General features: G+C 32.6%; 2 protein-coding genes across 3 annotated transcripts; one reads left to right on the forward strand and one right to left on the reverse strand.

Moving 5' to 3' along the window:
• Positions 1-27: 27 nt before the first annotated feature.
• On the forward strand, positions 28-3,742 carry LOC123196102 (dihydrolipoyllysine-residue succinyltransferase component of 2-oxoglutarate dehydrogenase complex 2, mitochondrial-like). Of its 2 annotated transcripts, none has more exons than XM_044609984.1 (14): positions 28-302; positions 394-459; positions 543-603; positions 702-729; positions 915-988; positions 1,075-1,149; positions 1,339-1,394; positions 1,505-1,549; positions 1,683-1,973; positions 2,087-2,181; positions 2,490-2,580; positions 2,698-2,808; positions 3,040-3,234; positions 3,340-3,742. In XM_044609984.1, exons 1-14 carry the CDS (start codon positions 267-269, stop codon positions 3,529-3,531), a joined length of 1,416 nt encoding a protein of 471 aa, XP_044465919.1. In that variant the 5' UTR covers positions 28-266; the 3' UTR covers positions 3,532-3,742. The 2 variants fall into 2 exon arrangements, with proteins under 2 accessions (XP_044465919.1, XP_044465920.1); XM_044609985.1 differs by having other exon boundaries at positions 31-302; positions 918-988.
• A 37-nt stretch (positions 3,743-3,779) lies between these two features.
• On the reverse strand, positions 3,780-11,643 carry LOC123196101 (DNA repair protein RAD16). The gene is made up of 17 exons (XM_044609983.1): positions 11,452-11,643; positions 10,271-10,552; positions 9,819-9,935; positions 8,472-9,523; positions 8,020-8,142; positions 7,858-7,931; positions 6,944-7,004; positions 6,702-6,848; positions 6,521-6,606; positions 6,280-6,349; positions 5,862-5,987; positions 5,194-5,424; positions 4,763-4,867; positions 4,534-4,686; positions 4,286-4,374; positions 4,104-4,184; positions 3,780-4,016 (listed from the first exon to the last, which is right to left on the reverse strand). The coding sequence occupies exons 1-17, from the start codon at positions 11,495-11,497 to the stop codon at positions 3,944-3,946; spliced, it is 2,916 nt and encodes a 971-aa protein (XP_044465918.1). The 5' UTR covers positions 11,498-11,643; the 3' UTR covers positions 3,780-3,943.
• Between the last annotated feature and the right edge of the window lie 7,297 nt (positions 11,644-18,940).

Genomic DNA, 18,940 nt, shown 5'->3' on the forward strand with positions numbered 1-18,940 from the left:
GCTTGAGTTTTACGGTCAACTTTGCAGAACCCCAGGATGAACCTTGATTGGCACCTGACGTGTCTTTATTGTTTGGCTCGATCCAACTGAGTCAAAAGCCAAAATCAACACAAAATTAAAAAAAAAAAAATCTAAAAATCCAAAAAGCGCACGTTCGACGATCAGACGAGAAAGTTCTTTCTTCTCGAATCGTCTCTGTATAATTTCCACTGAATCTGTAAAATTTTAGCTCAAATCGGTTCTAGTTCTAGTTTTCCTTTGAAGAAATGATTTGGGGCATTGTTCGCCGGAAAATCACTTCGGTATCGTTTTTCTTTCTTTCTTTCTAATTTTTTCAGTAACAAGAGCTGCTTAATTTATAGTAGTAATTTGTATTATGTTGAAAATTAATAGACTCGCGTGATTGGACAATCATTCTCAACGATTAGGCCAAGATGTTACGTGACTGCGCAGAAAGAGGTGCTGGAAATTTATTTGTTATTGATTTAATTTAGAATTGAATCTTGGATCTGAGCTGTTTACTTCTATCAATTTATGTACAGGCTATAATTTCTTGCAAAGGTTTTGAGCATATTCAGAGGGCGAGCTACCACATTTTTTCAGGTTTTCTAATTTGATGTAATTAAATGAAAATAATTTAGACATATAGGTTTGTATTTGTTTTTTGATTATTGATATACTCATTTTCTTGTTATTTTTAGGAAGTTATGTTCCTTCTAAGCCAAGAAGGTAAAGCAGCACTGATACTTAGCCTCTCTGTATTTACTTATATAATTATTAATAGCTCAGAGTTTCATTCAAAATCTAACGTACTAATAATTTGAAGAAAATGATTGGAAAAAAATTATATCGTGTGTATCAGCTCCCTTTTATAGTTTTCTATTTTGAAAAAAGTAATACTCCCATTTTTCTAGCAGGGAAGTTACTGAACTGATTGACACTGAATCTTTTATCGGATTGAGGAGTAGATCATTCTCTTCGGATAGCGGTATGTGGTATTAGTTAAATGGGTGACATCAGATCTTTATAGTTTCAATGCTGCAATTCTGATGGCAATATTTTCATGGATTGTAGGAGACCAGGTTGATGCTGTTGTTCCTTTCATGGGTGAATCCATCTCTGATGGAACTTTGGCTAAGTTTTTGAAGAGTAAGTTATTCAATTAGTATTAGTTATCTTGTCTATGATTTAAATTGTTAAGAGCTAGTCAAGGCCACAAAAATGAAAATAGGGACAAATAAAGTTTTTTTTTTTTCCTGATTAAATGTGAGAAGATTTGCTCACACACATACATATATTGTGCTTTTTGAAACTCATGTTATGACATATTATGAGCAGAGCCTGGTGACAGAGTTGAAGTTGATGAACCAATTGCTCAGATTGAAACGGATAAGGTATTTCTTTAACAACATGTACTTATAGACCTTGAAAATGTTAATTTCTGCAAAAGGCGGCTGGTAGGAGAAAATATTCAAAAAGATTGATTTGTTTATTTTACTGCCAGGTGACGATTGATATCGTGAGTCCTGAAGCTGGCACTATTCAAAAGGTAATATTTCAGTGCAGGATAATGTTGAATTGTTAAAGGCCATGACTGGTATTATTTCTTACTCTTTGAAATTGAATTGAGTTCTGTTATGCTGAATGCCTTTTCAATTTTTCTTCACTCTGCTTGGTAGTAGCTTATAGCCAAGGAAGGAGAAACTGTGGAGCCTGGTACAAAGATTGCTGTCATTTCAAAATCGGGTGAAGGTGCAACACAAGCGTCTCCAGTAGAGAAGGCTAAATCCCAGCCCTCACCAGCTGAAGAAAAGGAAGCTGTAGAAAAGAAAATTTCTAAAGCAGAAGCTGCCCCTGCTATAAAGGATACAGCCCCCTCTTCACCACAATCCACTGCCAAAAAAACTTTCTCATCACCTTCAAAACCTATGGCTTCAGAACCCCAACTTCCGCCAAAGGAAAGGGAGAGACGGGTAAGTTTTAGATTTATGTTATGTATGATAGGAAGAACATACTGATTTCTTTGTACATGCTTTCTTCATGGAATTTGAATTTGTAATATATTGCATTAATATCTTATTTCTAGGTTCCTATGACACGACTCAGAAAAAGGGTTGCTACTCGCTTGAAAGATTCTCAAAATACATTTGCAATGCTTACCACATTTAATGAAGTTGATATGTAAGTTCATATTCAGTCATCTTGTTTGTTTTAGATGTGGCTTACTTCCACTAATTTAAATAAAAATTTTCTTGATTTTTAAACTGTCTTTGTGTTCTAAATTTAAGCACTATTAATGCTTTTAATAGTCATGAATAATCTGTAATCAGCATCTTGCATATTTTTAGATAAATGTCTTGTTATGACAAAATTGATTGTCTTAATTGCATTTTATATCTCTTGCTTTGCCAAACAAGATACGGCTCTATCATGCAGCATTATACAGCTCTCCACTCCTATGTCCTTTTTTAATATGCTCTATCATGCAGGACTAACCTTATGAAGCTCCGTTCAGATTATAAGGATGCCTTTGTTGAAAAGCATGGAGTGAAATTGGGATTTATGTCAGGTTTTGTCAAAGTATGTGCCATTTGTTGTGCTGAGTTTCACCCTTTTGGTTTTGGAATATGTAAACTTGCACAATCTTTATATTTACTTATTCTTTTGGTTGGTGTGGGGGGGTAATTGTTTGGTTAGGCTGCAGTTAGCGCACTTCAGCATCAGCCTGTTGTTAACGCAGTCATTGACGGTGATGATATCATATATAGAGATTACATTGATATCAGCATTGCTGTTGGCACTCCAAAGGTATGTCAGTACTTCATTTAATTGTTCACACTCTCTGATGGTGGGTTTGAAATTTGAAACTTAAAATTTTGAAATCATGAAGTAGTTGCATGGAGATTTGCTTGACCCTCTACTGGCGACATATGGTCACTGATCTTATTTCCTTTTTGACATTATATAGCAGTTTCCTATCCCATGAAATTTTGTTTACAGTTTTAACTAACCATAAAAAATATATGTTTGTTGACTAAGGGTCTTGTTGTTCCTGTTATCCGGAATGCTGGAGCAATGAACTTTGCTGAGATTGAGAAGGAGATCAATACTCTAGCTAAGAAGGCAAATGATGGATCTATTTCAATCGATGAGATGGCTGGAGGCACATTCACAATATCCAATGGCGGTGTCTATGGAAGCCTTTTGAGCACACCAATCATCAATCCTCCACAGGTGCGCCTAGGCCTCTATATTATGGTTGATTATTTTTTTTAATCATAGAATTCTACTTATACAATGATAATATTTAGAGAATCTCACAATTTTTTATTTTGGCAGTCGGCAATATTGGGCATGCACTCTATAGTAAGTCGCCCTATGGTTGTTGGAGGAGATATTCTGCCAAGGCCGATGATGTATATTGCCTTGACATATGATCATCGGCTGATTGATGGAAGAGAGGCCGTGTTTTTCTTACGACGAATCAAAGATGTAGTGGAGGATCCCCGCAGGCTTCTCCTTGACGTATGATTCACATCTCACTGACGTGATTTAGTATAATTTGTTTTCTATCGTTCACTTTTGCCAGAATAAATCTCCAAGATTTAAAATTTTGCAGTGATACTGATCTTTGATTGCCAGAGAAGCTATTGTTTTTCTGTAAAATATTTTGGTCATGCATTGTTTAAGTTCCTGATTCCGGGGGCCTCATAATAATGATGCAAACTTTCATGTCTTCTCATATGAATTCTATCCAAAGTAGATTGGGAACCTGCAGATATAGAATTCTTCATCCGATTAAAGCTAGTGTTAAAGCCAGCCAAAATTTCAATATAACATCACGAGACTGAATTCTCGGCACATGACAAAAATACACTAGAATGTTGAGAATGTTGAGAATCTGAACAAAAAATAAAATCATCCAGCCTCTGGGGGCAACAGATTATGTCACAAACAGAAATCTCATATCGGCCTCCGTCAATTTCCCCAAAGCATCTGCACTTCCGCCTACAGTCCTATGAAAGGGGCAAAACATTGTTAATGGCTCAATCCAAGTACACGAAGAAGATGCAAAAATCAATGGCAGATAAAACATGGCTTACCCTTCAAACACTAGTTCCTTCTTCTCTTGCAGTTTCAAAACCCTTTCCTCAATTGTGTTTTCAATCACAAATCTCACAATCCTACAAATGACAGACAACGTTACCCTCTGTACAGAATGAATAAATGTGGCTTAAGTTTTCAGAGATCTTGTGACATCAAAGCAACGAGTAAAAAGCCCTACCTGATTGGCTTATACTGTCCTATCCGGTGAATTCTATCCTGGGCTTGTCGTTCCACTGCTGGGTTCCACCAAGGATCCATCAGAAAGACCTTGACAGCAACAAAACATGAAAAGCCAATATTCAGAAAACAATACAGTGAAAGCTTTCATGTTTGACAACTCACGGGCATACTTGGTCGAAGAAATGGAAGTTAAAACAGCGCAGTTCCAACAAAACAAATATAAGAGAAAAGAGTTAGACTTCTCACATGTGATGCAACTGTAAGATTGAGGGCAACACCCCCAGCTTTCAAGCTCATGAGAAAAATCCTGCAATCAGGATCTTCTGTAAATTTCTTGATCACCGCATCTCTGGCATCTATAGACATACTTCCCACTAACTGAACACAACCTATGCCAGACTACAGAAAGTTTATAATCAGCACTGAAATCCTTTTCAAATGCAAATAGGAAACTCCAGTTGTGCGGTTACTCTACCTTATGAAGAGAGTAATTTATAAGATCTAAGAATGATGTGAACTGGCTGAAAACAATTCCTTTTGCAGAACCATCTCTTTCAACCATGAACCTAATTTCTTCTCTCTACAGCAATGGAAATCCACTTAAGCAGCGTATAAATATTTTCGGATAAAGAAATTTAAAAGGAATTGAGAATTAGGATTAGTTAACAAGTTCATAGAGACAATTCATGCCATGGTCATGCTGATGAAAGCAAAAACAGATCCTTGAAAGTTGAGACTCCGTGATGATAATCATAAGAATGGAACTGATGCATCTACATTTACATTTACAGTTGATGTGCTAAAGGATGCCACTTCACAATTGAACATCAAACAGCTTGCTTTTTTAAAACATATTTATATGAAGTGGAAAAACAGTGAGAGAACTCAGTTTCCAGTAACACTTACCAAAGCCTCTATTTTTGTGCTTGTCTGAAATTCGTCAAGTTGAATTCTGTTTAGAATACTTGACGACTTAAACCCCTTAATTGTTGTTTTACCAGTACAATCTCTGGCACTCTCATGGGTAATAAAATCAACAGTAAGTGGAATTAAACATGTAGGGCACTTTGTTCTGAACTTTAAAGCAGAAGAATCCAACAAACAAGCTTTACAAAAGGCATGTGCACAAGTGGTAACCTGCACAATAAGATAAAAAGTTTGGAAAAGTCAAATGAAGACTATGCACAGAACAGCTCAGATTTAAAGGAAACAAAGTCAAGGACTCCCTAAAGGCAAGTTCATTTAGCATTTGAAAACTCAAGTGTATTATTATAGTTGTAAAATGTACCAAACAACACAGAGGTAGTATGACAGTAAATTTATATGCTATAAAGCCAAGATAATATATGAATAGGATGATTCCTAGTCACTTGCAAGTACATTTGACCTTATAATGACAAAAATAAGCACATCTCTTCAATTAACTTAATTTTCCATCAGGGCTAAAAGGATAAATGTTAGTAATGACACCTTTAGTGCAAACCTATGCAAAATGAGATAAGAATCCGAAAAAAGCAGACATTGGAGAAAAATAATAGGTTGAAGTAAGCTATAATTAGAGAATGATAACTCACCACAGGATCATCAGCTAAGTCATGGCAAACACCACATATTTTTTTAACAGGTTCAGCATCAGCCCCGCTTCCACCTTTTAGTGCAGCAGTTTGAGAATATACCACTAGGTAAGGATGATCAACTGCCTACAGTTTTACACATAAAGACATAACAAACATCCTCACAAATGCACAAGTGTATATAATATAACAAATTTATGTTAACTTATAGAAAAAAAATAACTGTATTATCTTAAAATTCCTACCTGAGAATTTCCATAAAATATATAACTAATTTCATAAAGTTCTCAGCCAGGGCCAGAATAAATTGGTTGCATTCAAATTCAATCAATAATTTCTTTACTACATAATCTTCAATCAAGGGAAAGAGAATTTAAACAAATCAGAAGGTAAAAATCTATGAAAAGGAATCATTCACCTGCCGCAATCGTGTGAGGAGATCAAATATATGAGCATAGTTATTCATCACTGTACCTGCTTGGACATATCTGAATAGGAAAAGCATATACTTAAACTTATTAAAATCTTATGAAAATTGAAAGTAATTTGTCAAAAATTAAAATTGACAAAGTTCAGTTAATTCGAAACAGTTCCAGAAGGTTGCCAATTGTCAATCAACAAAATACAGTTTAGAAAAGAACAATGTGGGTATAGCATACGTGTTAAATTGTGCCTGGCTTTCGCTATATAACGACTCATAATAGTCTGCTTCTCTAATATCCAGGCTATCCCGCCTCAATGAAATCTGCAAGACACAGACATTGAAAGTAAAGTAGAATGTCAAAACATTTAGAATAGGGTAAAAGAAATAATATCAAATGATCAGGAAGGAGAACTTACAACTCTAGGAGGAAGAGCAAGATCAGCAGCTCTGCCTTTTTTAGTTCGTCTTAGAACTATGTTTTTCAAAATTTTATGCTTCAGCAATATCATAGCTCTTTTTCCTTTGTCAAGATTTCCGTGTGCTTGCACTGGAGTGGCCACATACTGGCAAGGATTATACATGAAAAAATATTTACCCCAAAAAACATTCTTAAAACTATAACAATAAACCAAATCAAGGAAGAACTCTTAAAACTCACTCGATTCCACCAACAAAAATGCCTCACAGAACTATGAGGGCAGTTTGGGCATTCCGTTGAACTGTAAAAGTCATCAGCATCAAATGATGTAAACAACCATCCAGGAAGCTATTAAAAGATTCCAGCCAAAAACTAGTCCAGATAAAATTGCAAAAAAAAAAAAAAAAGTGAAAGAAGAGAGGAACCATTGGAGAAAAATAAAACAAAATATGGTTGCGGTCAGCAAATTGGCCAGAGACAGGCAACAAACTGAACAACCATTACTTCTGAAATACATCACTTTGTCCAACATACAAAAAGTTGAGATGGGGAGACATGGAGAAGCAATGAAAAATGAAATTGAACTTGAACAGTGGATTGAATATAGAATCAACTAGATTTATCAACAATTATATAAACAAACTACAAAATGTAGCCAGCACATTCAACCGTTTCCTTGCTGGCCAATACACAGGCAAATAAAGAAAACTTGTATTTTGAATAGGATTTCAGGATAGCATACTCGAGAAAAAGAATAGTTAATCCAAATGCAAAATAAAATACAGAGGTCAGACAGAGGTAAAACTGCTTTCAGAAATTCCCATGTTACAAAGATTACAATACAAGAAGATTAAAATAAGGTTAATAAGCAATTTATGGACTCCATAAAGAACTTTAAAAAGCCAGAATCTGTCCCAAAGATGAGCTGTCACCTCATGGAAAAGTTATTGTAGTGCATTGCTTGTAAAGAAGAAAACAAATCTAGTGGAAGAAATTATAATCAAATCTCCAAAATTCCTAGAAGGAAGGAGCATAGCACAAATAAGTCATTTACAATTTTACATCCAATTCACATAATACAAACTAACAATGGTAAGCAGGAAGGTCATCAGAAAAAGCACACAGATATTTAAAATCTTGAAATGGAAACCAACCTGTAATCAAGAACCCTGCAGTCACAATCCTTGCACAAGTAATATGAGTATGGAATTATTTGTAAGAAGCGAACCTGTTGGAAATGCAATTACAAGCTTTTAGCTTGAGGAATGAGTTGTGTTATCAATTTTACTGGTTTTTAATTTACAAAGCAATCTTACCAAAGAGTAAAGTTCCCCAACACGGTTCTGAAGAGGAGTGCCACTTAAAGCCCATTTGTATGAAGACTCTAAAGCAAGAACAGCCTTTGCAGTATTACTGCGTCTATCTTTTATATAATGAGCCTAAATTTGGGATGAAACTATAAATATTATTGAAAAGATCAATAGTCACCATACTTTGACAACACAAAAAGACAAGAAAACTTAAGCAATGAGGTGTAAAAGATAAAAAAGGAGCCTTAAAGTAATAAAGACTTCATTCATAATTCTTTTAATTTAATGGTGTACTGGAAGTAAATTAAACAGTAAGATTTATACTTGAGAGGAGATAGAGTGACAGAGCATGCCAAGAAAACACACAGTGGCATATAGCAAAGTAAGTCTTGTTTGAATTAAGAAAATTATATTAATTCATGCAAGTTTGTACTAAACAAATGCTCATGTGAACTCACCTCATCCAAAATAATTCGCACCCACTTCACAGAGTGCAAAAGGGATCTCCCTCTGGACAAGTTATTTACACCTGCTGATGAAGAACCCATTTCAAATGATTTTCTCTTGCCATGTCTCTTATCCATACAGGCCTCATCTGGCGTGCTCTTTCCTTCAGCAGATTCCATACATTGATTCAACATAAATTTTGAAGCTTTCGTCTTTTTCTTCTCTTGTTTAGATTGCTTAGCAGTTCTCACAGCATTGGGCCCACAAAAATATTTCAGATGAATAACAAGCTTCTTCTGATAAAAAGGCTTCCTGCAATATGGGCATTTCTGCTTGGGTGGCATCATGTACTTCCTGTACTCAGCTTCAACGGTATTGTATGTTGTTATGACAAAATCATAATCCAGAAATTGCTTAGCACTCTTCTCTCTGTTGGATCCATGATAGACCAGCACTTTGGTGCTTCCTATTGATGTAAACTTATTGATCTCAGATTCCCACTGTCTCACAGCAACAACGGGACAAATTACAAGGGTGCATTTAACTCCAGGAAGAATGGTTGATGAACCAGACAGTCCTTCAGGTTCACCCATTGTCAGGGAAAATTTTCGCTTGGCAAGGACAAGGGCTATTGCTTGAACAGTCTTCCCCATTCCCATCTCATCTGCAAGGATTCCCCCCCTGACAACAGATTCTTCCTGTTTTAAAGCCCAGGCCAACCATTCCTTCTGATACCTCAGCAGTGGCTTGACCAAATCCGGTGGCTCATCAGCAGTCTCACTTATTATTGTATTCTGCTGATCCAAATCAACATCATTCATTTGATGCTCGTCAATCCATCTTTCATGCTCTTCTTCCCAAATTTCCCACAACAAAGTTGGATGTTTCTTCTGCTTTTTCCCCCTTCCTGTAGTTTTCTTCTTCCGATTGAAACCATTTCCATCCCCTTGAATTTCTTGTAGTTTATTATTCCCTTGCTTCGAATATTCAACCTCCTCACTACTCTCTGATAAGACAGCACAGTTTTGTCTTTGAACATAGTCCAAAAACTCTAATCCTTCACCTAAATGCATATCCCAAAGTTGGTTACAATACAATTTACATCCAGAATCAACTATAACATCTTTTTCAACATGCCACATTTGTTTACATGCATAATAACCCCTTGATAAGCATTCCCAAATTATTGCACTCTTATTCCACTTCATAAATATTCTATTGAATACAGTAAATACAGTCCATCCAACATTTACCATAAAACATAGGCAGTTGTACTGAAATCATGCAACTAACATTCCAACTATAACAGTGAAATATTTTACTAACAACAAATGAAAGGATAGCAGAAAAAAACTTACTTTCATCGCTGGACTTGCTAAGATCAGAATCTGAAGAAGGCACGTAAAGCTCATCATCATAAAAAGCATGTGGCTTAGTCAGGTAATCTTTCTTATGATTCTTTACTTGCCAACCACCTGCTTCATCATTAGAGATCAATATTAATGGATACTGGAACCAAAAACCTCTTTGGGTTAAACAAATCAAGCACATTCCATTACCATTCATTTCTTATCCATAAACCAAACAGAATTTAACCAAAATATTCAACAAATGTACTTATGGTATTTATACCATAGCACAACTGAAGAAAAAATATACACAGCCAAATTCTATAATTATCAAGTGTTAGTAGGAGTACTAACAACAACAACAATAAATAAAAAATAATAATAATTAATCTATGCTAATAACACAAACAATTAGCAAATAACTCCATAATGTACACGCACTATAGATCTCAAATGAAAACCTGGAATCATCTCACGATTGGATCTCTTCTTGAGAGGCTGTTCTATCTTCATATCAAATTCAATATCCTCCTTACCATGCACAGGGGAAAAGAAAGGCCTCTTTTCCTCCAATTCGGCAGGTGCACCAACATCACCTTCTGTTGCAACTATGTTCTGATCCCTTGCTTCCATGAATATGGCATCTGACTCACAATTGGCTCTATTTTGGGAAATGGTTAAATTTTCCTCTACAGTCTCAGTTCCTACCCCTTTTTTACCATCTTCCTGGTCTTGCTTATTTCCTACATCATAATTGAAGATTGTTATAAACAGGAGAATCACTTTATCACACAATCTTGTAATGTTGCAGGAGACAACAAAACTCATTAATGTGGAACATTAGATTTGTATGAGTCTCACATAGATAGTGATCAACATCACCAGTTGGGTACACAATGTAAAAATGGTGAGAAGGAATAAGTGATTGATACCAGTCACATGCCGAAGCTGACCCAATAATAGTACCAAGCAGTACCATGCCATAAACTTTTATTTCTCTTCTTTTTAGTTTATTGGAAATCATTAGTATATTGAAAACCATTTGTATATCGAAAATGAGAATGAAAAATTACAATGGCGGAACAGGTGTCAACTGCAGGCGTGCCAGATCTTAAAAATAAATAAATAAAAACCTGTATAATCTGTATATAACAGCCAACAGAGGCCCGAAAAAGCAGTACATATAAACTAAAGACACTTATGAAGATTTATTAATAAGATGCATTGGATCCCATGTCATGATACTACTATCAAATACACAGATACAAACCATGTTTGATTCACAAAAACCACTAAATCACAAGCATTCTGTTCCTACAACTTTCCGCCCTATTCAGAAAACAGAATTCAACTAAAAAAGTTCAATAACCATTTAAATGCAAAAGATTCAATCGTAATTTCACATTTTTGAAGAACCAATCAAAATAAAAATTTCTAGCGCGCCAAGCAACCTACAATAACAGCGAACAAACAGCGCTGATTCTCAGAATGAAAACAAAAACAAAGAAAAAAACCTAGGAGTTCTTGCGTTCCAAGAATTCGAAAACTGAGGTTCAAAAACTAAATCGTTCTCTTCCCGCACATTCTTTCAGGAAACAAAACAAAAAAAAAAATACAAGAGAAGAAAAGATAGAAAAGTTACCGCGGGAAGATGATTCACCAATTCGTCGACGAGAACGAAGCTCCATGGGAGAGTTAGGGTTGGGAATTAGTGGATTTTTTCTTTGCTTTTTTAAAAAAATTAGAGAGAGGAAAGGAAGCGTTTCGAAGGTTAGTCAAAGAATGGACACGACTAGTGTGTGAATGTACGCTGATGAGTGAGTGACGATTGGACAAGGGAGGCGGGAGAGTGTCGCCTAAATCCTCGCTACTAATTTTTACTGTTTATTTTTTATTATAAGAATTAAAAAATTATTATGATAATATTTAATTTAATTAGTTTTTAATTTTTATTTACAAATTTTATGATAAAAATATTTTTATTTATAATTAATAAAATAGTTAACATAAAATATATTTTAAAATAATTATGTTTAATAATATTTAAATAAAATAAAATCTGATAATATTTTATTACAACAAACTAAATATAATAATTATTTTTATTTATTATTTTTATCAAAAATAATAATACTTTATACTTAATAATCTATTAAATAATATATTTTTGTGATAATATTTTATTTTAATATATCATAAAAAGTTATAAATTTGATTGTAATATTATCAAAAAAATGATAATTGATTTTATAAGTTGAATATTATATATTTAGGCATTTACAACATGAAAGTTGTGCAATCAAACTCATTCATGTTGAGGTTACCAAGCTGACGTCTTGTATGATTTGTCTACCTATTTAACCCTCTAAGATCAAGAAGAATTGGGAGAAGCATGTGTCCTATTTGAGGTGTAAGTAAGCTATGAAACTACCTTCAATAACTATAGAGGAGAACTGTCCAAACGTGAGCTACTCTCTCTATAGGTCCATTGTTCTTTTTTCTGTATCTACATTGTGATTAGAGACTTATTCTCTCTTACTTGATGTGGATCTAGCACAGAGGGCATATAGAAGTATTGCCCAAAAAGGTGGTTTGCTCAAGGCAAGACCCTAACTACGGTTTCTCAATTCTCGTTATTTTATTCAACTAAAGGATGTGAGGAGTTGATGACCTCGTATAATATCTGTGAAAGTAATTAGAGTCAACCAATATGATAAAGAATCAGTCTGAAAGAATAACAACTTATAAAAGACTATTTACAAGTTTTTTTGGTACAATATTTAGCCAAAAACTCAACACAAAAACCTTAGTAGCGAGTTTATACCCTAACCTCAAACACGAAATCTACATAAAGACTACATTCCGATGTCATACCCTGAAAGCTATATTCAAACAACTTAAAACACACAAACTAAAGAATCCAAAAATGCGACTTTTACCATCACCAACAAAACCCATCTTTGGAATAATCGACACTAGAAACACTTTGGTAATATGTTCATTTGGGAAATAGTGAATCAATGTTGTTTGATTAGAAGAATTGAAAAAGACATTGTGAAAGTTTGAGAATTCAAGTGTTTAATTCTAGAAACTTGAAGGCTCTAGGGTTTGTTAAAAAATTGAATGCTTAAAAACTTTAACATAAAGAACAAGCGAAAACATAGGTTCAAGGCGTTTTTATAGACGATTTATGATTAAAAAGGAAGTGATCTTAATTGTCTAAGTTAAGTTGGTGACATGTGTCCTCAATCTAGCAAGGCACACAAATAGTTTCTAATAAGAAATCCTTGAAATTTGAATCATCACAAAAAGCATACAACACGTGATGTAATGCATTAAATTTAAGGTGCAGACATCATCATCATAACATACTATGAAGTAAAAGACTTAAGCATCCACATATTGTTCATGTGTAGAAAAAGAATAGATTATTAAGTCATACTCACACTTTAAAAAACAGGGACAGTTGTTGTGTGGTCATCTTCCTCCTTAGTAAAACTCACGAAAATGACATCTATAGAGATAACTAGCTAAACAAATTGTATATGACGATTAGTCACAACATCTAAATTTAGGCCAATCGTCAATTGTCATATTTGTGTAATCACACTTGTAATCACGGTTTAATCAATAAAATGGTTTTATCCTTTATCGTAAACCTTGTATTTAAAAGTAAATGAATGTCCTTAAAATGGTAACTATGACAAAGAGATCAATGCATGTCAACTGATCGTAAAAATTCTATGTTCACATGAGATTATTATTCTAAAAACATCTATAATCTCAATATAATTTTGACTAAAGACATAAGTAATATGGTAATGACTATCATAGTTTTGAATGACACTACTGAAAAATGGTAACAGATCTCACATATCAAAGTTGTATGAATATGATTTGGTGTAACACATAGATGTACATTGTATAGACGTATCCACCTAACCTACCAAGAAAATTTCACATGGATGCATTACTTCTAACAAATAGTGATACATGTGATCATTCAATTTGAGATCACTGAAAATCTTAAATGAGGATCAAAGTGGTTTAATGCTAATCCAATGTAGTCCTTGAGGAAGGATTACCAAAATTATGGTGATTACCCATATTAAGTGATGTACAAATGCTATGATGGATCAACAGATGATTTATCACTAATATCTCTTATAAGCATATGAATCTGTTCCATAAAAGGATTAAGTCATTACTCAATCCAATACCATTTGGTCATTAATATAGACATAACTAAATTAATAACACATAAAGATGAATGGTAAACTCAGGTAAAGATAGAATAGACTAGATTGATGTTTGAAAGAATTTTGAGTGATTAGGTATGGATAAGAATTTGATGATCCTAAGAGAATTGAGATAAGACAATACATATGGAATATAGGTTGACCTGAGGGAGTACCTATGATTTAGGCATACCCATAGACAGGGTACATTTCGTTATTGGTTTCCTTAAATAGATAAAGAGTTGTCAGGACCGTGTGTTTGTTAGTTGGCTTAGAACTTACTATGACTTCAATACTCTGTTGATTGGAGTCTAGAGATTGATATGTCCAGACTGCAAGTTTTTTTATTAACAAAGAGATACGACAAACAAGACTAGAGAGCCTTAGAGATTGGTCAACATAGGGGTTACAAAGATTCCTTTCATTCAGTAGAGTTCCAAATAGCCTTATAATAGAATAGAGAATAAACCTAGGTAGAAAGAAATAGATAGATTTTATTGTTGGATTGCATGATAAACCATTCATATTTACTAAATGTTTTTCACTTACTCCATTCCTTTTGATTTTGTAAGTGAGAGCCATGGAGATGATGATAGGGAGACGACAGGTCAATGATGGAGCAACATGCAACTAATGGACTCATAGGATTTGATGGATTATATTTCATACTAAGATTATGATATGATTATGATTATAAATTTTGTTAGTATACATTTGATGAGTTTGATTATTTCAAATTTCTATTATAATGCTTGGGGATTAAACTAATGGTAAGACATTATCGTTAATAATAAGACTTGATGATATTTAGTTTATTGAAATTTGTGCATGTTTATTTAGAATACTTAGTATGTATTGATGTTGATGAACATGCATGACCTAGATTTAATATCCCTTTACTTTGAAGAATATGACTTTTAAGATAGAGTGTTGTAAGACATTTGAAATATCGTTTAGTATACTTTCACATGATATCAAAGATATCGTGACTATGAGTTGGTATTCAAGTGACACTGTGAGCTTAAGAATTGTCATTTGGGATGACGATATCTATGGATATAAGGCATGAGTATGCCATAGATTACTTACATATACATTTGGGATGTTGAATATATCTGTGAGTAAATCACATAACATAAGTTTTAGTTCATCTTAAGAGCACTAATTCAGTTGTTCTGTGTTTATGGTGTCGAAAAGTCATCTACTTATTAAATATTGTAATACTCACACTATCTTTTGTTTGTGGTTTTACAAGTATATGACGAAAGTAGTGAAATATGTGGGGAGCTAGTAATATAGTTTGTAGAGCTTGCATGAAAAAGGGCATTTATGTCATTTAGATGTTGTGTCAAGTTATTGTGTTTATTTGACAGTGGAGACTTTGTATTCTATTTATACACATTATCATTTATGATTTCAGTTTATCAGACATTATGTATGTTTCGATTTCAGATAGTTCATATATGGATTATTGACTATTAAGTAATATGATTGTTGTTATTAACCTTTTTGCACGCAATTTATTGTTATGTGTTTATCATGTTTCAAATTTTGTTGTATGTTAAGTAAAAGCTTTAAGTATACACGTTTCTTCAGACCTATATTTCATCTAAAAGTATGTATCTGAAAATGAGTATTACATATAATGCTTTGACAACCTAAGTGAAATAATCTAAAGATGAATGAGTTTAAATGACATTGTAAAGTGTTGACTTCATCCAACAATTGGATAAGGTTGGGTTGAAAAATGGATAAGTGCCAGATCAAAAGCATGACCATGCATGGTCGAATTCACTTTCATGCGTTATTTCAAGTTGACTTTATTCAACGATCTTATCATGTATTTGCAAATTTGGATGATATCAAGTCACAATTGTGCATAAGATGAATAGTTATGCATTGTCTTCTATAAAAGAAGACAAATTTTCAACATAAACAACTTGTACCCAAACAGTATACTCACACTGGTTCATTGTCATTCATGTCTGCTCACAAAGGTCTTAGTAAATGATATAGTGTTTGTTGGTAGCCTCTCACAATTTGTGTTCTATGTAGATATCGAGGTATTGTCATACTTTTGGATTGGAAGTGATTCTTTATCATTTTGACGTTCATAAAGATGAAGGAGTCACCAATTTCGGTAAAAAATGGTTCATAAACATGTTTATGGTTTAATTGTGTTAATTATGCATTTTGTTAATTTAAAATTTTTTTTTTTTTTTGGCCCTCTCAAGCATGCTTTTGAGGCCGTAAGTACTTTTAGCCCTTTCATATGAAAATAACGGGAAAAGTAAAACTTAACATTATTAGTCATATCCCTTAGTCTCTTTTATATGTCAAATTCATTCTCCAACCATAAATCATTAAGATATTAATTAAAATAGAAATTAATTTTTTTGCATAAACTTTTTTCGACAAACTTATAGTTATTTTATTTTTCTAAGTAAATTTTATTTTATTTTCAATAATACCCCTTTTGACTAATTACGTCACCCCCTCAGTTAATTATGTGTAATTTGATATAGTTTTTTTCAATAACTTTTGAATATACTATGTTTGGTAAGTTATGATTCAAAGAAGCAAAAACTTTTTTAGAAACTGACCAATTTTTGTTCTAATAGAGATTAGAATGAAAAAATGAATATAAGTGCAATGAGTGGTACGAGTGTGAGCGGGTGCGTTCGGATGCACGTGGGTGCTCGCAGATGTGTAAGGGATCGTGCGGATGCGCAAAGGTACGTGCAGGTGCGAAAAAGTGTGCACACCCACACACACTTTATATATATAAAATATATTTTTAAAATATTATATATATATAAAACAAAAGTGCGAATAGTGTACGCACCCGTGCACACTTCTTCGCACCCATTAACGTATTCGCATGTATCCACATACACCCATGCACACTCAAATACACCCACATACACTCGCTCGCACTTGCACTATTCTTTATACTTATATTTATTTTTTCGTTTCGATTTATATTAAAATAAAAATTGATTAGTTTTTTAATAATTTTTTGATTTTTTAAATCATAATTTATCAAACATAGTATGTTCAAAGAAATCTGACATAATTAGTTGAGAAAGATATTATTAGAAACAAAATTAAATTTGTTTAAAAAAGTAAATTCATCGCAAGTTTACTTAAAACAATTTATGCATAAAAATTGATGTTTATTTTAATTAATATCCCTCACTAGATGATGTTTTGTACTTATCTTTGATAAATATACCAATTGTGATAGTATTATTTTCTATTTCATAACATGATCGCCCATTTTCTTTTAGATAACTTGGTTTAATGTATTAGAATCTGTAAGATATCTTTTATGCAATTTTTCTCATATAAGCATTTCTCTTGTCTTATATTTAAAAGATTCTTGCAATAATGGCTTGTTATGGAGATCATCCTATCATGTAGATCTGCTCTCTATTATAGAAGCACTGCCCATGCCATGCACATTTCAATTCAATTCCGATAGGCAATCACGCCCTTGAACTTCATTTCTTACTCAAACTAGAGTAAACTTTTATTACATGATATGGAAAAACTGCACCATTAAGGAAGTGACAACACAGCAAATTCACATTGCATCATTTTTAATTAACATTTGGTTGCTAATTCTAGTTTTAAATTGACAGAGGTTGTTTAAGATAATTCTTTCTTTCACTTCAATTATCTTTCATATTGTTTAATTATATTTTAATTATCTGCACCATTTGTCTTTGAAATTTATTATATTATAATTGTTATAAATCTAATTAAACAATATGAAAGATAATTGAAGTGAAAGAAAGAATTGAAAGAAAGGTGAATAATTGAGAGGAGAAGACGAGATTTTATATAATCCGGATCAATCAAATTACAAAAGGGAGGGTTGTATTTATAGGGAAAATATTATTCTACCAGGCCCATATTTAATGTATTCCCAACAATTTTCAAGCTTCCATACTTATTGCCTTCCCACAAAATTTTCCAAATTTGTGGCATGTGGTGGAAAATCCACCAGACATGCAACAATAATAACACTCTTGTGAAGTTGAATTATAAGCAATTATAAAGGTAAATATTATTTTTTAAATATATTAAGGATAAAATATATATTTTTTAAATTTATCATATTTATCTTATATATTTTAAAAATTATTTTGTATCTCTAATAATTTTTAATATTTTATTTATACTATTAATTTATTGTATATTTTCTAATTTTTTTAGTATAATTGTTATTTTTGAAACTATTAAAAGACTTATTAAAAATTTACAAATTTTTAAAAAATCACTAACTTTTTTAAAATTTCCCTGAAACCCATAAAAATATTAAAAATTACAATTCATTCTCCAACATATAATTATATGTTATTGACACACCCACTTATATTTGTACTAATAAAATTTTTATAATTTTTTTTGAAATTAATATAAATTATTTGTAAAAAAATTTTGAGGCAAAGTAATATTTAATTTAAAATCTTTTTAACAGTTTTATATAACATAATATTTATATAAAATAAAATAGATTTTTTTTAAATTTAATAATAAGAGAATAGTTTTTTCAAACTTACAAACAAAAATATGTCAGTTCATCCAACCTTACGTTTAAATTAGTCTTTTGGCCCGTAAATGAAGTACTCTTCCTATCACGAATAAACATATCATATATTTTAATTGGACTTACCATAAAAATTTTTATTTTCTTCCTATGCAGATAATGAGCAAACCCACAATCATTGTATTTGATAAGTTAAAATTTTATAAACGTAAGAAAAACTTGAACCTAAACTTTTATTTTAAAAATTCTAATACTCCACCAATTTTGTTAACCCTTGAAGTCATAAATATTCCAAGTTCCCAATTGGATCTAATAAAACTAGCCTAAATTACACAACA

This window comes from Mangifera indica, chromosome 14 (assembly GCF_011075055.1).
Source record: "Mangifera indica cultivar Alphonso chromosome 14, CATAS_Mindica_2.1, whole genome shotgun sequence".
In the NCBI taxonomy this organism is placed as follows: domain Eukaryota; kingdom Viridiplantae; phylum Streptophyta; class Magnoliopsida; order Sapindales; family Anacardiaceae; genus Mangifera; species Mangifera indica.